This window comes from Stegostoma tigrinum, chromosome 38, assembly GCF_030684315.1.
Source record: "Stegostoma tigrinum isolate sSteTig4 chromosome 38, sSteTig4.hap1, whole genome shotgun sequence".
Lineage (NCBI taxonomy): Eukaryota > Metazoa > Chordata > Chondrichthyes > Orectolobiformes > Stegostomatidae > Stegostoma > Stegostoma tigrinum.
Window position 1 is genome coordinate 16,328,268 of NC_081391.1, and position 24,789 is coordinate 16,353,056.

Consider the following 24,789-nt stretch of genomic DNA (forward strand, 5'->3'; position numbering starts at 1 on the left):
ATTAATGAATGCTAGATGTTCATTGAGACGGTGCCTTTACCCACTGCACCATTGGGTGGCGCCATTTCGCTCTTTTGCAAAAGGAAAAGTCAGCGAAGGCAGCCTAGAGGAGGAACAGGAACAGAAATTGCTGGTGAACCCTAGCAGGTCAGGCAGCATCCGTGGAGAGACAGCAGAGTCGGCGTTTTGAGTCCAGTGACCCTTTTGCAAATCTGAATAGTCTGAAGGAATAAAAACCGAAATAACTGCAGATGCTGGAAATAAGAAACAAAAACAGAAATTGCTGGAAAAGCTCAGAACTCCCCCAGCTGTGAGGAAGGCCCACTCGACCCGAAAAGTTAGCTCTGCCTTCTCTCTACAGATGCTGCCAGACCTGCTGAACTTTTCGAGCAATTTCTGAAGGAAATTTTGAAGCTGAAGGAATGTGTCCCAGATCCAGCCTGTTGTCAACTGTGTGTGATTTGATTCACTAACTCAGCACAGACTCAATCTTAAACCCAAATTCCCAACACGAGCTCCCGGTAAGTTTTTCACATGACTAAGGGTACCTTGCTGCCAGGAGCTATTTAAATAGATGCAGTACCAACAGCATTGTTTTTACAAAGGCTACACAGAAGACTCCCCTGTAGGACTGTGATTGTATCTGAGATATCTCCATTAACCCAGTGTGTTGGTGTTCCACCATATAGGGGCATAGGGATATTCAGCATGGAAACAGACCCTTCGGTCCAACGTGTCCATGCTGGCCAGATTTCCTAAATTAATCCAGTCCCATTTGCCAGCATGTGGCCCACATTGTCCTAAACCCTTCCTATTCATGTACCCATCCAGATGCCTTTTAAATGTTGTAATTGTACCAGCCTCCACCACGTCCTCTGGCAGCTCATCCCATACATGCACCACCCTCTACGTGAAAAAGCTGCTCCTTAGATCCCTTTTAAATCTTTCCTCTCCCACCCCAAAGCTGATAGAGGCAGCTTCAACCAAGACTTTGAAGAGGGCTTTGATGCTGAGTCATTTTGGGCTTGAAATGTTAATGCTGATCCTCTGTCTACAGATGCTGAGTTTCTACAGCAATTTCTCTTTTTCTTTAAACAGGAAATAAGATTATCTGTCAGATGGATCAAGAATATGAGGGCACAGATTTAAAGGGGTTCTTGCCTGGAAGTGTGGTGGGGGCAGAGACGATTGAGGTATTAGAGAGGGCACAGGGTAAATGTTTGAAGAGAGTCAACAGGCAAGGCTGAGGGTAGGAGAATGGCACTGGGCCACTAATGCTTGGTGGACAGCCAATGCAGACAGAATGGGCTGAATGATCTCCTTCTGTGCCATAACATGACTGAGATTCTGTGGCTGAGGGAGAATGTGCAAGGTTTGTGGGCTGAAAGATTTAAAAAGAGTTGAGGTTCAGGGAGCAGACCAAGACCCAACAGGTCACATGGCCTCCTTTTGTACTGTAACCATGATCAGATTCCATCTCTGCTGGCCTGCTTCAATACAGCACAGATTGAAGAATAGAGTCTTACAGTCATTCGGTGCGGAAACAGATCCTTCATTCCAACTCACCCGTGCTGACTAGGTTTCCCAAATTAAACTAGCCCCATTTGTCTGCAACAAAAACAGGAATTGCGGGAAAAGCTCAGTAGGTCTGGCAGCAGCTGTGGGGAGAAAGCAGTGTTAATGTTTTGGGTCCAGTGACTCTTCCTCAGAACATTTGCCTGCGTTTAGTTCATATCCCTGAAAACCTTTCCTATTTGTGTATCTGTCCAAATGCCTTTTAAATATAACTGTGCCTGCATCCATCACTTCCTCTGGAAGTTCATTCCACACACAAACCACCTCCCTGTGTGTAAAAGTTGCCCCTTGTCCTGGTAGAGGAGTAAGCTTGAGAGGAGATGATAGGGATTTTCAAAATCACGAGCGGGGCTGTAGAGTCCCGAGGACGAAGCTGTTCCCAGTTATAGATAAACAGCAAGAAGGATACAGCGGTGTACAAATAGCACAAGGGTGATGTGAGAAAAATGACTTTTTCATTCAATGAGTGGTTAGTGAATGGAATGTGGACTACCAAGTGAGGCATTCAAGAGAGGATTTGGATGGAGGAACAAATTACTGCACAGGTAGGAATCTGTGCTGAAAACAAAAAAAATCCTGGAAATCAAGTAGGTCAAGAATCATCCAAGGAGAGAGAATAAGCCAACGTTTCGAGTCTAGACCCTTTATGGGGGTATTGAATAGTTTTTTATGGGCAGAAATGGAATGTAGGAAAGGCTTGGAAAGATGGGCTAAATGGTCTGCGATTCGATCACTCTCTTCATCTCTCTCTGTCCAAAACATACTTTTGAGTCTGGCACAGATCCCTCTGGAAACGAGCCCCTCCCTCGGGGACTGCCCCTGCTCCCTTGCAGGACCCGGGGGAGGGGACCGAGTGGTCGGGAGCCTCTCTCTGATGTGAAAGGCTCTTATCTCCCAGAGCGGAGCAGCACTGAGACCACACGCACCATGCCGGAGCCGAGGAAACCAGGTGAGTAACAAGAGCTCCCAGGGAAATGCTGTTTCACTTCCCCAGAGAAACAGTTTGCAAATTTAAAACATGACAAACCTTTTTTTGTATGTGCTGTTATTTGTCAAACAGGATTAATGCAAATTATTTTAAGGCTAAATCTGAATTTCAATAAAGAGAAATGTTTATGTTTTGCATTTCATAAATTCTGAAGCTGCTGCAAGTTTTGAAACAGTTTAAAGGTGACTGTGCATTTTGCAATTAGAACAAATTCTCTTGTCAACTTCCACCATTTACAACAATTTCCTCCCACTCCCCCTCTTTCTTTGGAAGGAGTGGAGCTGCAAATTGAATCCGGCGCCGATGGGGTTAAAGGGAATGTTGCTATTAAGAATGTTTACAAACTGAAGTCTGCCCTCATTTAATTATTTGCAAAACAGCAACTGTTTCGGTGATTGCGGTCAGTTTAGGATGTGATGGGTGCCTTCTCTTATGAACTGGGCTGTGCTGCCTGTTGTGGGCGGCAGATAGTCTTGTACAGTTGAAGGGAAGGGAAGGCTCTTTGAAGAAGCAGCTGGAACGTGAGACTACAGTATGTCAGTCCTCCCAAGAGCTGGCACAGAGACTGTGAGCCAAGTGGCCTCTTGTTCTGGCCTGTGATCCCCGTTGGGTTTCCCACGACGACATTATTTTTGTGGTTTTAGCTGCACGCACTTCAAAGCTGGGGAAAAAACGATTTAAATTGGAATGTTTGAGAGTCCTGAGAAGGTTGAATATGAGAAGTTGGGAGGAGAGGGCTGGGGACTGGTGTTGAATTTAAGAAGGAGACTGTTTGGAAAATTTCAAATGGTGTGTGGTATATTGGCAGTTAGAGGTTTAGCCTTTTCTAAGAAGCAACTGTTGTCCGTCCCTAATTGCCCCTGGGGTGAACCGCATAAGTCAGTATGGTGTGGGTCTGTTTGGGAGGTCTAACAGAGTGCCTGAAGCCCCTTTAGAATATCAAATCTTAGATAGTGACAAGACAATTATTTTTTGAGGGGGAGAGGGTGTGTTCGGGGAGATTATATGAAGAGCAGCCGGACGTCCAGTGGGCGTGACCTCCCAGTCCAAAAAAATTAACAGCACCACCCGCACCAGTAACCAAACTATCCCACCTTTGCCCCCCCCTTCTCCCTGCCTCAGTATTAACTATCTACCCAGGCCCCACAATGCCACACTGATAGCGGGCCCATTTGGTTAACAAATCCCAAAAGAGGAAAAGGTGAGTTGGCAGGGGTACAAACTGCTTTTGTGAACTTGCATTTATATAGGGCCTTTCACTCCCAAAGTGCTTTACACCTGTTTTTGAGGTGTGGGCGTTATTGTAATTCATGTTTTGAGTATTCTTTGCCAATCGCTCAAACCCTCCAAAAAAAACGATTGGGTTCTCATCAACTGAGACTGAGAGACTCATAATTAAAATCAAAATACTGTGGATACTGGGAACCTGATAACAAAGGCTGTGAGTGCTGGAGGAACTCGGCGGGTCTGGCAGCATCGGAGGAGAGAGAAAAACATGAGTTAATATGTCAAGCCCAGTGACCCTTCAGAACTAGACAGGAGTCATATCAGATTTCAAACATTAATTCTGTTTCCCTTTTTCCAGATGCTGTCAGGCGCATACTTAATTCTGCTTCCTCATAAAACCCATAACTGTTGCCTTCCACCCTTCGTTTTCAACACGGCTTTCCCCTTTCGTGGAACTGTCCAGGAAAATACTCCAGTTCTAAATAGTTTGAATGGTTTTGTTTTGAAAGTCAGTATCGATAATGAATAATCACCCTCCTCCTCAACTGCAGAAATAATTTCTCAGCCCCACCTGAGGAGTTTCTGGTTAAGGCTAGGCAGATTTGGGCAAATGCAGAAAAGTAACTTAGGTTCAGTCAGCACTGAACTCCGTTGGTGCCATTCTTAACCTGTGGAGCACTCTTTGTCTGTATTGAGTCATATAACCAGATGTAAATGCCAGAAAGCCTTAAAAGCAATTCCTACCCTTTTGTTTGTATGTTTGACCCACCTGCATTTGGGGCTGGGATGTTTCCACCTTGTGCCCCCCTCCTGTCCATCCTGTCTGCACCCTGAGCTGTTTGGGACACACCTACACGAAGTATTAAGCCAAGGGTCTGCTCACTCAGGTAAACACGCGCGATCTCATTGTTGCTGTATTTCAAAGATGAGTGAGGGAGGACTCATGGAATCCCAGCAATGTGGAACCAGGCCATTCGGCCCATTCTCTCCCTACCGATCCTCCGAAGAGTTTCTCCCCAGACTCATCCCTGTCCCTGCAACCCTGCATTTTCCATGTCTAATCTACTTAGCTTGCACATCCCTGGACACTACTGGAGTGTCCAGCTCAATGTTTGTCCCTTGAGCAACATTATTTAAGAATGTTTTTCATTTAATGCTGCGTTATCATTTGCCCCTCATCCCTAACTACTTTTGAACCAAGTGCCCTGCTTGAGAGGTCAGTGAAGAACCACTCATGTAGCTGTGGGTTTGGAGTCACATGTCATTAAAGGGACATCAATGCACAATAACCCTCAGCCCAACCCAATTTTACAATTGGGGATGGTTCACCATTATCAAACTTTAATAATTCCAGATTTAGTTTTATTTCCACAACTTGATTTTAGTTCTTCTGGATATTTTCCAATCACAGATGTTATTGACACAGGAACAGAAACAGAAGTTGCTGGAAAATCTCGGCAGGTCTGGCAGCATCTGTGAAGAGAAAAAACAGAGTCAACGTTTTGGGCCTGGTGGCCCTTGCTCGGAGTTCTGAGGACTGTGCCATAAGAGTCCTGATAAGCCCTGGTTTAATGAACTGAATTTAAAGCTCCATCAGCTGCAGTTGTGGGATTTGAACCTGGTTTCCCCACAGCATTGGGCTGGGCCTGTGGAGCACCAGGCCACCCACTCGCCTGTTCATCGTCACATTGCTGTTTGTCAGAGCTTGCTGTGGGAAAATTGGCCGTTTTTCTGCATTTCTAAAGGGCATCAGAAGCTGCAAAATGTCGTGAGGTCTTTAAAGGGTGTGGAGCGTGTGGGGGGGGGGGGGGTGTGTTGGGCAGTGTATTCCAACTTATCATCTTTACCCCCTCACCTTGACCTTGCACTCTCCTCCAAAGCCACATACCTATTCAGCTCCTTCATCTGAAGAAGATGAGGCTGTCTATCGCACACTGCCTGAGGTTTGGATGGGATTTAGATGAGTGACCCCGCTCCCAATGCCTCAAGGGGTTAAAGTGACAGTCTCGGAGGATCAGCTTAAAATAGCACCTCCCCATGATAGGTCATCTTAAAACTGCTGCCGAGCTAATTTGGAGCCTGCCTCTCAGCGTGTCGGGTTGCTGCCCTCGCAGACTTCAGCAGGGTATCGTTTTATTGCGTCGCGTGCCCCTGAGTCTTGGTGAGGGTTGGCTGAGCCAATGTCTCTGCCCTAGTAGGGCAGGCTGCCCAGCTCCATTCCCGTCAGCCTAACTGCGTGGCTCCAGCCTTGCAGTTTCTTAATGCTCTGCACCCTGTCACTGGAAAATAAATTAACAGGATTTAGTGGAACACTAAGTTAAATCTCATCAACAGGCACTTAAGGCTCATAAAACATTTTAATGCTCGTTGGTACTTTTTCCCCTTTTCCTCCCATCAAGTCAAGTTGTGATTTCTCAATTATGTAGCACCTCCATTCACTCCTTTTAACCCTCTCCATCTGTGCCTCCATCTCTCTGTCTGACAGTGTTTGTGACTTTCTCTCTCTTCCAGTGTTCCTTCCTATCTTTTTCTGTCTGGCAGCATTTGTCTTTGAGTGCGTGTGTATGGGGTTGTTCTCTCTCACTCTTTGTCTGTCCCTATTACTCTCTTTCTCTCTTCTCTCGATTCTTTTTTTTCCCCTTTTTCTCTCTTTTTCTCTCTCTCCCTCTTTTTCACTTTGTCTTTTTCCCCTTCTCCTCTTTCTCGTCTCTTTTTCTCTTTCTTTATTTCTCTCACTCCGTCTTCCTCTTGCTTTGGCTTTTTCTCTGACTCTGCTTCTATCTCTCTATCTGTGTTTGTGTGTGCACCTTTTTATTTCTCTGGCTCTCTCCTCCTTTCTCACCTTCTGTACCTTTTTGATGCCACTCTTTCTCTTCTTTCGCTGTTACTTTCATCTCATTCTTTCGGGTTTGGGGCTATTGTTGCTGTATTCCAATCGATGGTGAACCTGTGGGATTCTCTACCACAGAGAGCTGTGGAAGCCAGGTTGCTGAGTAAGTTACAAAAGCAATGTTTCTGAAGACTATAGGCATCGTGGGGTATGGGAAGAGAGGAGGCTTGGAGATAGGAGATAGTCTTGTTGGATGGCAGAGTGAACTTGATGGGCTGAATACTCCCGCTCCTGTGGTCAATGTTTCTATGACCTGCAGCTCGCTTCCCACAACAGTAGTTGATGCAGAGACAACTACTGAATTATTTAAGTCAGAAGGAGGCCATTCAACCAACCATACCCGATGGCTCTCTTGCCAGTCTCCTGCAGTTTCCCACACCAATACCATCCATACAGCCCTCTTGAATGATGAGTCACTTCAAAAAGAAATTGGAAGGGGCAAAGAGACCAACATCCTTGCAGGGTCGTGGTGATAGCGAGGGGGGGAAAGGGACTCACCAGATTGCTCTGTAGAAAGCTGGCATTAATTCCATAGGCCAAGTGGCATCGTTCTGCCCCCTAAATGACTCCCTGTCTCCTACTGTGTGCATTTTTGTCTTTTTTAAAGAGAAGAAATTAAGATAGCACATTTGCTAGTAGAACATTTGAGCCACGAAAATAAATAGTTGCATTTACATAGCATCTGTCACGATCTCAGGAAATTACAAAGCATTTTGCACTTTGATTGTTATGGGAAACACAGCAAGTTCCAAAAACTGCTATGTGATAAAAGAGAAGATTGTTTGTTTGTTTTCAGGGGGTTAACTGAGAGATGGCACCAGGCCAGCTCTCCCTCAAATAGGGAGCAAGTGAATTGAAATTCTAAGACTTGGGTCATCGTCAAACCAGAGCTTGTAGGAGTAATCTCAGGATAAACTGAGGGGTGGTAGAGGTTTGGAAGTCTCTTCAGCAAATACTGATTCAAGCTAGACTGATTGGAGATTGACTCAGAGAGTAGCTGCGTGGTCTTTGTTACCCAAGGTTTTTGGGAATTGAAGATTGCCATTGAATGGTGTAGTCGGTGCGAAAGGCCTCCTCTTGTTCTGACATTAAACATCACACTGAAGGCCTTGAGCCCACAACCTTCTAGAAACATAGAAACTAGGAGTAGACCATTCAGCCCTTCAACTCTGCTGCATCATTCAATATGATCATAGCTGACCGTCTATTTCAAAACTGTCTGTCTTCCTGCTCCATATTCCCTGATTTCTTTAAAATCTAAAGCTATATCACGCTGTTCCTTGGCTGTATTCAGTGACTTGGCCCCTGAGCCTTCTATGGTAGAGAATTCCACAGGTTCGCGCCCCTTTTCAGTGAAGACAATTTTTTTTCATCACGGTCCTGAATTGTCTAACCCATATCTTGGGATGGTGCCCCCTCATTCTGGACTCCCCAACAAAGGTCCTCTTTTCGCTGTCCAGGCCTGAGGGAATATTATTACAGAGAAAGTAGGAACTGACGACCCTGGAGAATCTGAGATAACGAGGTGTAGGGCTGGATGAACACAGCAGGCCAAGCAGCATCAGAGGAGCAGGAAGGCTGACGGAAAAAGGGTCTAGACCCGAAACATCAGCTTTCCTGCTCCTCTGATGCCGCTTGGCCTGCTGTGTTCATCCAGCTCTGCACCTTGCTATCTGAGGGAATATTATGTGTTTCAATTAGATCTGCTGTCATCTTCCTCGACTCGAGAGCACACAGGCACATGGGACGGTCCAACTTATCCCAGTATCGGTCTTCACTGTGTTTCCTCGATGGCAAATTCTGAGATAGGGAGACCAAAACAGTGTGTAATACTTCAGGTGTGGTCTAATTAACGTCCTGTATAACTGTGATACGAAATCCCAGCTTTTGAACTGAAACCCTCTTGCAACCCACTGTAGACTCCACACTTTAGGGAGGATGCGGGGGCCCTTGAGAGCCTGCAGAGGAGATTTCTCCTGGGAAAGGGAATTTAATGACAGGGTGAGGTAGGAGAATCTGGTTCGTCTTGGAAGGGAGCGGCGATTTGATTGCGGTGAACAAGATTAGACAAAGAGGAGCTTTTCCCACCTGGTGATGGTATGAGCATCAGGGACACAGCTGTCATGTCTTGCCTGAGAGACCGAATGTGAGTGTTAATAACAAAGCACAAACTGTCTGCGAGGGTGGAGTGATCAGAGACAAAGAATGATTTTAAAGGGAAACGGTTGGCAGTTGAGGCAAGTAAAACTCCCAGGACGGTGTGGATAGAGCAGGGGAATGAAGTGACTCGCTTCCTTGCTGGAGGGCTACCTTGGGCTCATAGGCAGAGAGGCCTCTGATCAGCTGGACTGACTTTATATACAGTGTACCTGATGGATAGAGGCCACCAGAAATAATGTTCTTTGTTCTACAATGAAAGGACCCCATGCTATCTGTTTTTGGGACAGTTCAGAAGCTTCTGGACTATTCACTGGAATATCCTTGTTTCAGTCGCCATCTCCCTTCCCTCTTTGGGACTGTTCAGGAAGAGCAAAGCCAATGAGATGGAGTGAAGATACTACCTGAGAACATTGTGGAATGGGAATTAGCAGGGATTTATAAAAGGCTGTTGTACAGACTACGTGGGGAACTTACATGGGGAAAAGTGACTAAATTAGGGACTACTGTGCTGTAAGATTGTGATTCTCAGTGGGGTTTGTCGGAGCGTATGTAATAGTACAGACATGTTGGGACGAATGGACTCTTTCCTCACTGTACACTCTTGTATATTTCAAACCCCTTTGTTTGCATAATTCTAGATGTTCCACAAGATTGAACTGTGACAATAACGTTCGAGGGAGATGCGTTTAATGAGATTTAACTTTATTTGTAAATGCCGGGGGCTGGGACCGTCAGTGATCCAGTGGATGCAGAACAGCGATCTGATACCTGAAACCCATAAAGATTTCTTAAAGGCTGTCCCGCCCTGTGAGTTATGACTGTGTAACAGGATCACATTTCCAAAGGAGCTGACATCTGTTCCTTCTTTGGCTTGCGATTTGATTTGTGAGGGTCCCTGACTTAAATAAGGACAAACTTGGCAAATCGAGTTTAAAGCGGGGACATAAATCACTGGAGTTGTTGCTCTTTGACAGATTGCAGTCAGCAGCCCAGAGCCCCTTCAGTTCCTGAGTCAGCTCTACAGCCAGCACTTGGCTATAAATCCTCTGAGCGACTGGGCTGTCAGTGCAGCAAGGTAGCTTGTGACAGGTAGAGTGAAAGAGAGGGAGAATAAATGAGAGAGGGAGAGGGGGAGAGAACGTGAGTGATTGAGTGTCATAGAGTTACTCAGCACAAAACAGATCCTTCGGTCCAACCAGTCCATGCTGACCAAATTCCCCAAACTAAACTAGTCCTATTTGCCTGCATTTGGCCCCTATCCCTCTAAACCTTCTCTATTCATGTATCTGTCCACTGTCTTTAAAATGTTGTAACAGTACCTGCATTTATCACTTCCTCTGGCAGCTCATTCCATACATGCACCACCATCTGTGTGAAAACATTGTCCCTCAGCTCTTTTAAATCATTTTCCTCTCACCTTAAAATTATGTCTTGTAGTTTTGAAACCCCGACCGTGGGGGATAAAAATGTTTGCCATTCACCTTATCTATGCTCCTCATGGTTTTATGAACCTCTATAAGGTCACCCCTCTATCTCCTGTGTTCTGACGAACAAAGTCCCAGCTTATTCAGCCTCTCCCTATAACCCGGACCCTCCACTCCTGATAACATCTTATTAAATCTTTCCTGTGTCCTTTCCAAGTTAATAATTTCCTTCCTATAGCAGGGTGACCAGGACTGTACATAGTCCTCCAGAAGTGACCTCACCAATGTACAACCTCAATATGTTGTTCCACTGAAAAAATGAGCGAGTCAGCAACAGTCAGAGTGGACCCAAGACTCTAAGAGAAATCCACAACACAAAAAGAGAAGGAGGACAGGTCTTGATTTTTACACAATGTTATTTTTGAGCTAAATGCTAAATTACCAATGATTTCCTTTTGAAATGTGTTCCCAAGATGTCGGGTGGAAAAATGCAGCGTAGTTTGTGCAAGATCCCACGGGTGCAATGATGTGAAGGACTAGTTTGAGAGCCGTTGTTTGAGTATTGGTTAAGCACCAGTGGAGTCCCTTGCCCTTCTCTGAACATGGAAACTTCTTCTGTCCCTGGGACAGACTGGGCCCCCGACCTGAACCCTAAAGGCTAGCTCCTGTGACAATGTTGCACTCTTTTGGTGCTGTGCTGAAGTTTTGGCATCAGCTGAAAGCCATGGGCTTCTGCCAACTGGCGATGGTTCCATATGGCACAGACTGGTACGGAGTTCACCAGGCATATGGAGGATGGCAACCTTTGTGCCCAGACTCAGCTGAGTTAGTGAAGGAAAGGTAATATTTATGTTTTCTCACCAGAGGCTGTCCTAAAGCACTTTACACCCGTGTTTCCTTAGCTTCTCATGAGATGGCAGCTTTGATGGCAAAGCCAACGCTTGCTGCCCCTTCCTGAATTGTTCTAGTTTGAAGTGTCTGACACCAGAGGGCCGTTAAAGGACACCCATGTTGCTGGAGTCACATATAGCCCATACCAGGTAAGAATGACAGATTTCCTTCTTTAAGGACCATCAGTTGACCAAAGAGGGTTTTATTGACCTGATATGTCACCATCTGTCTTGGCAGGATTTGAACCCAGTATTAACCTGAGCCTTTGGGTTATTAATCCAGCCATATTACCGCTGTGCCACTGTCAGAGTCTGGGGTAGACAGACTTTTGGGAGTTGAGGGATATGGGTGGGAAAGATCAGCCATAAGTGAGCAGGTATGGTAGACCAAATGGACTCCTCCTGTCCTTATTTCATAGAATGCCTACAGTGTGGAATCAGGCCATCAAATCTACTCCAACCGTCTGAAAAGCATTCCAATGACTGACCCCCCCCCCCCCCCCCCCCCACTTCCTCCAACCTTCGGCTAATCCACCTAACGTGCACACCCCTATGGGCAATCGACCATGGCCAATCTCCCCTAACCTGCACATCTTTTGGACTGTGGGAGGAAACCCACACATAAACAGGGTGAATGTGCACAGTCCGTACAGACAGTCACCCGAGGATAGAATCGAACCCGGGTCCCTGGTGCTGTGAGGCAGCAGTGCTCACCACTGAGCCACCATGCCACTTGGGTTTTCAGAAGGTGCTTCATAAGGCACCATGTCTTAGTTAGGAGCATGTGGACATTGCCCAGATAACGCCATCTGGCATTACGCCACGGTCAGAACTCCATAAAGACCCTGTAATTCCAGAGAAAGGGAGCAGAAAGAGTGGAGAAATGTTCAAAAGATGACAAAAGAGACCTAACTTTACAGCCCAGGATGTTCCCTTTGAAATGCTCTCACTCTTGTGGTAAAGTATTAATATGAGAAAGGGAATGAATAAGGATGGAGGAGAGAGAGGAAGGGGAAAGTGGAATAGGATGAAAAAGCAGGAGAGATGTAGGACAGGTGGAGGAACTGGCAGAATTACAAAGAAAGAGGAACAAGCTGAGTTTGAGCCATAATTAAACCAGCGAACACTGGAGACATGGACCAAGGGAAAAATGAAGGAGGAGTCTGTCTAGGCTTTCTCTCAACGGCACATCAAATCTGCGATTAAGCAAATCCATGCATTGCCTTTGTTTCCAATGGCTACATCCCCTTCCTCTCAAATGATTCCCCATGTGGACTTTCCAGTTTCCTGAGGGAGAAGCAGGTCGTGAGAAATACCCTTAGCTGTGATTTTCCCCAAGCTGTCTCAGGATCGGAAACTCCCGGTGACTATGTTCAGCTTGTCTTGTGAACACACAACCTGCGTGAAAGAGTTTAACATCATCGCCCCAGTATCAGAATAACCCCCAGGTTTTGTTTTTGTGATCACCCATTGTGTTTCCCTCAAGCTGTTTGCAACACCTTTCCAAATGTAAAAACATTCCATAACTTCAGCTTTCCAAGATGATTTCCCAGGCACTTTGACCGGCTGGAGAGGTGCAGTTTCTGTGCCTGGGTTTGAATTAGTTACTTGTTGGGATTCTGGCTTCAGCTCAGTTAGAGGGGCTGAATAGTCTACTACTGCTCCAAATTCTTATGTTGTCGCAAATTCAATGTGTTTGACCTTCCCTGATATTCATAAGCTTTCAGTTCGAGTCTCATCCCTGTCAATCTATTTTTGCACCTGTCCAGTATCTCTATATCGTATCGATAGCATAGGTTCTGTCTCCTTTATAAAGATAGATGGGAATGCTGACCCTACTACAATCCTGAATCCATGGCCGTACTGGGAAGCTACTAGATCAGAGATCATATGATCTATCCACCACAATGCAATTTAACCAGTCAGTTTCAGTTCAAATCAACGGGTTTTGCTCCTGCACGTCTCTGCTCTGCCTTTGCTGTCTTCCTTTCTCTTTTCTTTTTTGGTGATGTACTGTTCTTCTCTGATGCAGCTGGCTTTACCAAGAAGCCCCAGAGCCAGACAGGAACAGTGGGTGGAAAGGCAGAGTTTGTGGCGGAGGTGGACAAGCTGAACGTGAAGGTGAAATGGCAGAAAGGTGGGAAGGATCTCATTGCTGGCCCCAAGTACACAATTAAAGCAGAGGGGAAGAAGCACACGTTGACCATCAATGACCTGGCCAAGCAAGATGACTCGGTTTATATGGTGGCGTTGGGCACAGTGAAAGAGAAGTTTGAGCTCCAGGTGAAGGAAGCTGGTATGTAATGCCGTGCCAAGTCACGCTGACCTATTCTGCTAGCACGAGGTCATCAGGGTATTAACTAAAGTTGTCCGTTCAGTAATCAGTCTCATTTCTTTATATTACAGAGAAAAGTGCAGAACCAGTGGCCCCAGGTAAGAACTTGTTTCCTTAACAAAATGGGAGAGCCATCTCCGTAGAACAATCCAGAATTCTCTCCCAAAAAGTCTGGACAATTGGAAATTTTCAGGATTGACATTGTTAGGCAATGACATTCATGGATGTGGAATGTAGTAGGAAGGGGGAACAAAAAAAAGAATTAAAGCAAAGCAGAACACTAATGGAATGGCAGGATAGGCCTGAAGGGCTGAATGTCGTTGTACTGTTCCTGCGTTCTTTCCATGGAAAGGGGTTCCTGTCGGGGAGTGTAGCTGACTGGTTACCTTCTATCTACAGCAAGCTGATCTGACCAACGTAGTACTTAGTGTATCTGACATCGTTTGAGCGTTGTTTATCAAATGCCTGGGCCTGGAGATCAGGGATTGTCTCTCAGGCCTCCTCTGACCCTCAAGCCCCTCTGTACCGTCCTTTAAAACACTGCAGTGGGTTCTTCCGATCAAGGTGGAAGCTCAGGCGAAGTATCTCACTTCCACTGGAATAGAGACTGTTTGTTTATTTTGCTGGGATTTGTCGCTGTCCAAATACCTTTTGATTGCAGTGCTGTGAATTAACGTGGGGGTGTATTACCACGTTAAACCTGGTAAATGCAGGTTGCTTTTATTTCTGTATCAGGCGATCCTTAGTTTGCTGCCTGCCCCTAACTGAACCAAGTGATTCTCTAGCCTGTTCCAGAGGGTGGTTAAGAATCACAATGCTGTAGGCCTGGAGTCACATATTGGCCAGACAAGAATTGCAGATCTCCCCTCCCTAAAGGACATCAGTGAACCAGATGGATTTTGACGATATTTGAAGCTAGCCTTATATTCCATGTGATTCAATTTAAACTCCACCAGCTGTGATGTTAGAAATCAAACCCGTATCCCCAAAGCATTAGTCTGGGTCACTAGGCCAGCGGCATTTCTACTAAACCACAGCCTGCCGTGAGTGCGGGTAGACTTCAGAAAAGTTCCTAACATGCTGACCCACTCCTCTGGGCCATCTGTAAACATTGATATGCTTCTAAAGGGTGCCTAATAAATTCTAGGTAAGCCCTAGGCATTCCTATAGAACGACCGGAACACCCCCAGTGGTACTCTGCAAACGTTGGTAATCTACTGGTGTACTCTAGAAATCCTCTGGAAATATTAGGAGATTCCCAGAGGTAATTTGTTCCCTACCGAGGAATCTCCCTGATTTAACTTCCAAAAGTGCTGGTCGCACCATTGGCCAACATCGTGAGAATGTGCTTAAATAATCCAGCATCTTGGACAGTGTTTCTGGAGGCAGAGATTAAAACTGAGCCATGCTGTCTGCTGACTGTAATTAATCTGGCTGACGTGCAATGTACAGTCATAAGGCCATGCAGCACAGAAACAGTGTGTTCATTGCAAATCATCTATGACAAACAAGTTTGCCAAAATAAACTAGCCCCTCCTGCCTGTGTTTGGCCCATATCCCTCTCAACCTTTCCTAATCATTTAGCTAAATGTTGTAACTGTACCTGAATCTTCTGGCAGTTCATTTCCACACTCAAACTACTCTCTGCGTTTAAAAAGTGTCCCTCATGTCCTTTTTAAATCTTTCTCTTCTCATTTTAAAAATAAGCCCCCTGGTTTTGAACTTCTCCATCCGAGCAAAAAGACCTTTACTATTCACCTTATGTATGCCCTTTATGATTTTATAAACCTCTATAAGGTCACTCCCCAACCTCCTATGTTCCAGTGAGAAAAGTCCCAGCCTATGCAGCTTCTCCTTATAACTCAAAACCGTCAGTCCTAGCAACATTCTGGTACATCTTTTTTGAACCCTCTCCAGTTTAATAATGTCCTTCCTATAGCAGGGTGACCAGAACTACTCACAGTATTTCCAAAAGTGGCCTCACCAATGTCTGTACAACCTCAACATGCAGTCGACTCATTGAAGTTCTCCCTGAAGTGGCTGAGTGAGTCGCTCAGTTTTTAGGGAGATGGCTCACCACCACCTACTCAAAGGGCTTTGCAGATGGTCACTCAATAATGACCTTGCTCAACAGTATCTGTGTATCATAAAGAGCTTTCGGGGAAAATCAGGGTATGTTTTGTTTGATGGTACTCATGTGAATGTGCTCATCAGCCAACAATTGTAGGACAAATTCGAACAGTCATGAGAACAGCAACTTGCTGACCCCTCTTGGGATTAACCCAGACCCTAAGGTTTGGAGATTTCATACAAGTTTTGAAAAAACAGTTGCTGGTGGAAACAATGGGACTTAAGATAGCTCTTGCTGGCTTTCAACCGAGAGCCTTAATGGAGACAGGAAACCACTTCATATGATTTTCCAAAATTTTCTTACAAGTGAACTGTGGATTTGAATAATTATAAATTCCACTCTGACTTAGACTGGCTCACTCTACAGATTCAAAACCTGAAAGAACTGCGGATGCTGTAAGTCAGGAACAAAAACAGAAGTTGCTGGAAAAGCTCAGCAGGTCCGGCAGCTTCTGTGAGGGGGGAAAAAGAATCAGAATTAACTTTTCAGGTCTGGTGACCCTTTCTCAGAACTCAGAGCCTTCTGAGAAGGGGTCACCAGACCTGAAATGTTAACTCTGATCTTTTTTCTTCTCCACAGATGCTGCCGGACCTGCTGAGCTTTTCCAGCAACTTCTGTTTTTGTTCACGCTACAGATTTGCCTGTTTAACATAAGAGTATGGGGAAGCTACTGAAGTTATTGAAAGTATATATAAAAATATTATTAAAGATAATTCCAGAGCCCTTCTCAAGTATCAGCTGGTCAGAGAGTTTTGAGGAATAGATCATGGTCAAATAATAGAGTTTTATTTTCCAAGATGCTCCAGTAACTTGCTGGACAGGGGATTGTCTGTGTATTTTTGGGCTTCCAGAGGGTACTTAATGTATTTCCACACAGGGAAACAGGAATTTGGTCAAGGTTTCTGCTGTGGTTCACTGTTCACACAGCTCACTCACTCCTCCCCATCACTAGGGGCAGGGTGGGTGGCATGACAGGGCATGCAGGGGGGAAGCAGCGCCTGAGACTAAGCAATGGAAGTGCCTTCTAATGTTGAATGCTCAGTCAATGCTGACTGACCAGAGTTTTGGATGAAATAAGCAGCCATCGCCCCCAAAGGGCTGTAGTCATTTTTCTATATTCGAGAGAGAGATGGGGGGAGAGAGAGAGAGAGAGAGAATTGATTCCAGCAGAGGGGGGAGGAGGGGATGTGAGGTATCCATGAACTGTAACAGCCAACATGGAGCTTGAACTCAATGGGTTTGCCACCATTTTTAAAAAATTCGTTTATGGGATGAGGGCATTGAGCATTTATTGCCCATCCCTAATTGCCCAGAGGGCAGTTAAGAGTTAACCACATAGCTGTGGGTCTGGAGTCACATGGAGGCCAGACCAAGTAAGGATGGCAGTTTCGTTCCCTAAAGGGCATTAGTGAACCAGATGGGCTTTTCCCCACCAATTGGCCATGGATTCACGGTCATCATCAGAGTCTTAATTCCAGACTTCTTATTTTGATTGAATTCAAATTCCACCATCTGCCTTGGTAGGATTTGAACCCAGGTCCTCAGAACATTATCAGGGTCTCTGGATTAACAGTCCAGCGATAATACCGATAGGCCATTGTCTCCCCCTGCACCACACTCTTGCCAACTGACCTCTCCAAGCCCCCTACCATGAGACAGTTAAATAGTGACCCTTAGTGCAAGGTGTGTGACCATGGAGCCAGGGAGGGAAATGAGGGGGAGAAAATGGATAAAATTGTCAGCAAAAAGGCGCTTAAAAGCAACCACACTAATTCTCCCCTTCTACTTCCTGCAGCTGAAACTGAAGCCCCTGTTGAAGGTAAGTAAACATTTTGCTGTTGTCTATTTCGATTATGTTTCTTATTGTATAAAATATCAATATTGACCTTTTTGATAAGTTGAAATAACTTTTGTATTTCCCTTTCCTTTGCAGAACAGAGTCGTGGTGAACTTCCTGAAGATGGTAAGAATTTTGAATTTTTTCTTGCCTCGCTGATAAACTCTAAGAGAACTGTAGAAAACAGAGGTGGCTGTTCAGTTGTCACATCCATCCTGATTCTTTGAAGGAGCGTCTTAACGTGTTTTACTTCTCTCTGTCTGCTCATTCCTCCATATCTCTGCATTTTATTTCTATTTCATTTCTAAACATTTATCCAATTTCCTTTTGAAAGCTAACATTGAATGAGACCCGTTGGATGAGTCTTTGAAAGACTTAGCGCAGGTGTACAGTAGGCTGAAGGGTTCTTTCCCTGCTGAAGAATGGCATTGCTGAAACAACGGAGCTCTTGGAGATGACTAGGATGGAGAGTAGGGACAGGGAGAGAGACCTGCCATTGTCATATCATGTAAGAGGTAAAGTCGCTCAGTGGTTAGCCCTGCTGCCTCACAGTGCCAGGTACCTGGGTTCGATTCCACCCTTGGACGACTGTGTGTGCGGAGTTTGCACATTCTTCCCACGTCTGTCTGGGTTTCCTCCGGATTCTCTGGTTTTCTCCTACAGTCCAGAGATGTGCAGGTTAAATGGATTGCTCATAGAGTCAAGGGAAGTGCAAGTTAGGTGGAATAGCATGGGAAGTGCAGGGTTACAGTGATAGGGTAGGGGAGCTGATCTGGGCAGGATGGTCTTTGGAAGGTCATTGTTGACTCAAAGGACTCAATGGCCTGCTTCCACGCTGGAGGGATTCTATTCTATTCCATTATGGCCCTACTGGACCATAGGGCTGCTCTGTCATTAGAGAGAAGCAATTGGCGGTGGTTTAACCTCACCACCTCAGATGTGGGGAGAGGTTGAGAAGGAGAGTCCTTCATGGTAACATCAGTCAGTGCAGGAATTGAACCCACATCATTGGCATCACAAACCAGCAGTCCAGCCAGCTGACCCCCATTTCTTACCTTGCATCTGACGGGACACAATGTTGATTGAACAAAGAACTGCAGATGCTGGAAATCTGAAACAAAACCCGAAATTGCTAGAGGAACTTATCAGGTCTGGCAGCTTCTGTAGAGGGAAAGCAGAACGGTTAATTGGAAACAGTTCAGAATACTTTCTGAAGAAGGGTCACTGGACTCGAAATATCGCCTCTGCTTACTCTCCTGAGAGGCCGTCAGACCTGGTGAGTTTCTTCAATAATTTCTGCTTTTATTTGTGAGGCTGTTTCTACACACATGTGCTACCTTTTAATGCTGTGTGTTCATTTGGAGGTTAATGGGTGTTGACATTTGCACAAACAACATTGTCAAAATCACTTACAGGTCATCATCTTCAAGATACGGCCTGCATTGGGAATGGCACTTGGCTATGAAAAGCCTGGAGCTGGAAATGCAAAACGAAACGCTCAAACAAAAGTAAAATATTCTGGAAATCTGTAACAAACTTACCAAATCCTGGAGAATCTCAGCAGGTCTTGCTGCATCTGTGGGGAGAGAAACAGTTAGCATTTTGAGATCAATATGACTGTTCTTCAGAACTGAAGTTACTGAAAGACTCGAACAGTAGTTTGGGCGATATCAATGGAGAGAAAACAGGCTTAATATTATTAGTTGCTGACCTTCCTTTCAGTCCCGCATTAGTAGAGAATTGGACAATTCTGTGAGGGTAATAAAATTGGCAGGTCCAAAGCAAAAGGCAGATATGGGAGGACTGGTGGGCTTGTGCTTGCTGAGGGCCAGCACCAACATGATGGGCCAAATCATTTCCATTGACATCAGTCAGGAGAGAAGTAACATTCTGCAGATGCTTGATATCTGAAACAAAAACAGAAAGTGCTGGAGAAATTCAGCAGATCAGCCTGCATCTGTGGAGAGAGAGGAAAAAAAAAAGTTGATGTTTCAAATCTGATATGACTATTCAGCATCGACTGTTCAGAGCCTTCTTCAGAAGTCCTATGGGACTTGAAGCATTAACTGTTTCTCTCTCCATTGGTGCTGCCAGACCTGCTGAGTTTCTCCAGCACACTCTCTTTGTGTTTGTGTTAATCGGGAGAGATGTGGACCAAACTCAGCACTGCCTGCCAGAGAATATGCCCAGAGTCAGAACTCCCCCATGGGGAATGCAGTCCTCCCTGTGCAGTTTTGCATTGAGCCCCAAGCATTTTCCAGAGCCAGAGCTATCCATGTAAGATGACCCTTTTAAGCTGAAGTGGCTAAGAATTGGTGGATCTGATCAGATTTTAGTTTATTGTGCACTATTACAGCTGTGCCTGCGTCATGCAGAAAACATTTAGCTTTCAAAAGGCCATGTTGGCAAGTCAAAGCAACACAGCAAGGGTCCAGTGAATGTACTTTGCTGTGAATTAAGGGAAGTAATTAAAAGGTAACCACAGTTCAGACCTCTCATACAGATACAATTACTACACGATCAACACTTCATTTCAAACACGTAATGAGGGATATTCAAGTGTATTCGGATACTGTGCAAGTCACACCTCGATCTTTTAATGGCAGAACGTTGATGTCAGCAAACTAACAAAATGACTCATTGCTCATTCACATCCTGAACCAGAGGGGAAATATCTGCATGAGCCTTTCATTTGCATTTAAATAGACTTCAGGTGATTGTGTGACCATGAGAACATCATTGAGCACCGTGGCTATATGTTACATGGAGGTTGGTTAGCACCATTGGCTGGTTTGCTGGTTTGCAACGCAGAGTGATACTAACAGCGTGGGTTCAATGAAGGCTGTGGTCATTGTGCCACGACCTGAGGCGTGGTGACCCTCAAATTAAACTCCCTACCCAGTCGTCTCTCTCTAATGAAAGAGTGGGACTATAGTGACGTGACAGGAGAGTGGCCGTAGATGTAGGTTAGGGTGTTTGAGCAAAGAGAGTTATCTTAGTCTGGATGGTATCTCAAGGCATGAGGCAAACAGGGTTTGATCTTTGTCTTCAAGGTAGATGAAGCGATGGGACTGGTTGCTGGTTTGGGAGACCATACGCAGTTCCTATTAAAAGGGTGAGCCACAGTCAAGCCCTTCCCCTTATGGGAGAGTGCAGAGGGCTAGTATCACAGTTTAAAAATGGAAGACCAGGCGCAACAAACAGAATTGAGGAGAAATCTTTCTCCGAGAGGGTCATGAATCCGGATCGCGCTCTCTTCTTCGAGAGCCTTGAAGGCAGCATCATTGAATATTTTTGAGGCAGCGATGATAAGAGTTTTGATTATTGAGGGAGTCTAAGGGGTTGGGTGGGAATACAGTGTCAACACTGCGATCAGGTCAGCCATGGTCTTATTGAATGATGAACAGACACTGTCCTGCTCTTAATCTGTATGATCCAGCCCCTCCCTTCTCAATCTGTCTTGACAATAAGGCTCCCAAACTTCACAATAAAATTTACCTTGTGACTACTAACCACAATACCGTATGACTTTTTTCCACGAGTTATAGATCCCAGAGACGACGGTTCAAAAAAGTATTTTGAGACTAAATCCAATGCACTGCAAGCTGTCTTCCCCCAGGAAGATCATGTACATACTGAATATGTATCCACCCAGGCAGTTCCCTTGCCTGCTTCCCACTAAGTTAACCGTCACCCCTTAACAAAATCCTGCTGGAAATTGAGATAAAAACAGAAAGGAAGAACACTCCTGGATGGACTGAGCAGGTCAAGGAGCAACAACAGAAATAACGATGGAGTTAATGTTTGAAATTGAGATGATCTGTGCTCAGAACTGCAGAAAGGAAGAGTTTTTTGAGCCATTCCATTTATTGGTTGTCAACATGCATCTGGCAAAGAGGGGACTAGCCTGTCTATCACGCTGCTTTCTTTTTAATACTCCATACAGCTTAAATACATAGCTTCTTCCTACTGCAGGATTGCCAAACCTGGTGCAAACTGGGTTAGATGTGCCCCAAATCTAGCTCTTAATCACAGGTAGAGTATGCACGCTCATTTGACACAGCAATTGCAATATTAGCAATGTGGCCCAGTCAACTTCAGATTACCCCAGCCCTCAATGACTACAAATTATTGTACAAGTTGTGTTTTAGAGAGCCTTGTGATGCAGTGGTAGTGTCCTTAACCCTGAGCCAGGAGGTCAGCTTTCAAGTTCCACCTGCCGCAAAGGAGTGCCCAAGCAGATTGTTGGAAATAACTACCCTGGTAGAGGAAAATGCCTCAAAGATTTGAGTAATGGCAACTTTGCAGTAAACCCTCAAGTGGCTTTCTCCACTAACAGGATAGTGCCAGCAATCACATTTGCCTAAAGAATAAGTGATAATGGGAACTGCAGATGCTGGAGAATCCAAGATAACAAAGTGTGGAGCTGGATGAACACAGCAGGCCAAGCAGCATCTCAGGAGCACAAAAGCTGACGTTTCGGGCCTAGACCCTTCATCAGAGAGGGGGATGGGGAGAGGGTTCTGGAATAAATAGGGAGAGAGGGGGAGGCGGACCGAAGGTGGAGAGAAAAGAAGATAGGGCCCATGTCCATCATGGGCCTCCTGCAGTGCCACAATGGTGCCACCCGAAGGTTGCAGGAACAGCAACTCATATTCTGCCTGGGAACCCTGCAGCCTAATGGTATCAATGTGGACTTCACCAGTTTCAAAATCTCCCCTTCCCCCACCGCATCCCAAAACCAGCCCAGCTCGTCCCCTCCCCCCACTGCACCACACAACCAGCCCAGCTCTTCCCCTCCACCCACTGCATCCCAAAACCAGTCCAACCTGTCTCTGCCTCCCTAACCTGTTCTTCCTCTCACTCATCCCTTCCTCCCACCCCAAGCCGCACCCCCATCTACCTACTAACCTCATCCCACCTCCTTGACCTGTCCGTCTTCCCTGGACTGACCTATCCCCTCCCTACTTCCCCACCTATACTCTCCTCTCCACCTATCTTCTTTTCTCCATCTTCGGTCCGCCTCCCCCTCTCTCCCTATTTATTCCAGAACCCTCTCCCCATCCCCCTCTCTGATGAAGGGTCTAGGCCCGAAATGTCAGCTTTTGTGCTCCTGAGATGCTGCTTGGCCTGCTGTGTTCATCCAGCCTCACTTTTTATTATCTTGCCTAAAGAATAATGTGCTTTGTTAGTTTCAGTGCCAGTGTGATGCCAGATATGCAGCCTGTACATCCCAATTACTGGCAAACCAACATGCCCTGTTGGCCATTTGAAATTGGAATTATGCTCAACCTGCCGGATTTGCACACCTCACAGCACACTGTGCCCACTATCAGATGCCATTAGCAACCTGGAGCTCTGTATCTTTACTGTACCCATCACTAACAACTCCTGCAGTCACTTCCAAAACCAGAGATCAGTGCCCTCAATAGGGTCAGCTGCTGAATGGGCATCCTCCAAGGAGATCCCATTACCAAGCTCCTTGGTTTTTGCGTTTTAATATCTCTGCTCATTTACTCTCCTCTAACCTTCACCCAATTGCTGAGCGACCCTTTCCTTCTTCCTGCCCCTTTCCCACTACACCCACCAGACAGGGGTGAGCCTGTGGAATTCTCTGCTGCAGAAAGCAGATGAGACCAACACATTGAAACATGAAGGAATTTGGTATTGTCCTTCAGGATAAAGGGATCAAAGGGTATGGGGAGAACGTAGGAAGAGCCCACTGAGTTAGATGATCAGTAATGATAATATGGAACGAAGGAGCAAGCTCGAAGGGCTGAATGGCCTGCTCCTGCTCTTATGTTCTCTGTTCCCATTGGCTTAAAAGCTCTGAAATCCCTATTTCTCTTCAGTTCTGATAAATAACATGGACTTGAGATATTGCCTCTCCTTCACTCCATTAATGCTAACTGAACCTATTCAGTATTTCTAGAATTTCTTTATTTTTCCTCTCATTATCTAATTCTTGCTGAGCCCAGCTTTATCGTATGATAACTTATGACATTGAGCAGCTTCAGATATGGTGCTCCCACCTTTATCAAAAACCCTAGACCATTGGTGAATACCAACGTCCTCTGCAAACACTGTCTCTGACTTTGCAACATGCAATGGCCTAACCCAGACGTTCATTGAGATTTAATGCTTAAATCAGTAATGACTACATGTTACACTCCACGTAGGAGGGATGCCCCTTTCTTATCGGATTCCTCCACCATTTGCAACACAGTCTGAATATAAAAAGGGAGGTGATCTTGCCAATTATATACAAGTCATGCTGTGTATAGCTCAGTATCAGAGACCAGTCAATCTGGCCCCATAAGAAGCAGATTTATTTCTAACAAAATCATAGCCTCCAGGGTCATGGGGCAAAATTGAATTAGTCCAGCCACATCTTTGTAAATCAATATGAAGACAATGGATTCAATAGGCTCCTCCTGGGCTGCAAATGTTACAAGTTACTTGAACAAAGATGTAAGGATTTTCAGTGAAGGTTTGAAAAATATGCCCAGCCCCACGCACACCCCCACACCACGTGGATCTTCCTGCATACACATTACACACACACACACACACACACGCACATATACATATATGAACAGACACACATACATGTGCACACGAACACCACCATATGCATACCCACACACGCCCATACCCACACACTCACAAATACACCTACTTTGTCTCACATCCACCCTCACTCTCTCTCTCACCCATGCAATCACTCACCTGCGCACTCTCACTCTTACACATGCACTCACACGCACACACTCACTGTTACACATTTATACATAGACACACTCATGCACACACACTCGTGCACACACACGCACATGCACAACATCCAAGTCAGGGAAAAAGCTAGAAAACTCAACAGTTTTATTGACAGAATACGTTGGCCAAATAACATTTACATTCAGAAAAAAAGAATATTTTCAAGTTGTTCCATGTTCTGGTCTGCAGACAAAGCCACTTCACCCACAAACTGTTGGTGCTGAGGTGGCATCCTGGATCAGTTATGGGAGAGAGATAATGGGAACTGCAGATGCTGGAGAATCCGAGATAACAAAGTGTGAAGCTGGATGAACACTGCAGGCCAAGCAGCATCTCAGGAGCACAAAAGCTGACGTTTCGGGCCTAGACCCTTCATCAAAAAAAGGTGAAGGGGAGAGGGTTCTGAAATAAATAAGGAGAGAGGGGGTGGCGGACCGAAGATGGATAGAGGAGAAGATAGGTGGAGAGGAGACAGACAAGTTACAGGGGGCGGGGATGGAGCCTGTAAAGGTGAGTGTAGTTGCGGAGGTAGGGAGGGGCTAGGTCAGTCCGGGGAGG

At 45.5% G+C, this 24,789-nt stretch overlaps 1 protein-coding gene across 2 annotated transcripts in view; it reads left to right on the forward strand.

Annotated features, from left to right (window-relative positions):
- The first annotated feature begins 2,395 nt into the window (after positions 1–2,395).
- The window catches only part of mybpc2a (myosin binding protein Ca), a 78,268-nt gene continuing 55,874 nt past the window's right edge, over positions 2,396–24,789 (forward strand). For both annotated transcript variants that reach the window (XM_048521439.2, XM_048521438.2), the window contains exons 1-5: positions 2,396–2,524; positions 13,187–13,450; positions 13,561–13,587; positions 17,416–17,439; positions 17,554–17,583. In XM_048521439.2, the coding sequence (XP_048377396.1) occupies positions 2,503–2,524; positions 13,187–13,450; positions 13,561–13,587; positions 17,416–17,439; positions 17,554–17,583 (367 nt within the window). In that variant the 5' untranslated portion in view covers positions 2,396–2,502. The remainder of the gene's footprint in view (positions 2,525–13,186; positions 13,451–13,560; positions 13,588–17,415; positions 17,440–17,553; positions 17,584–24,789) is intronic.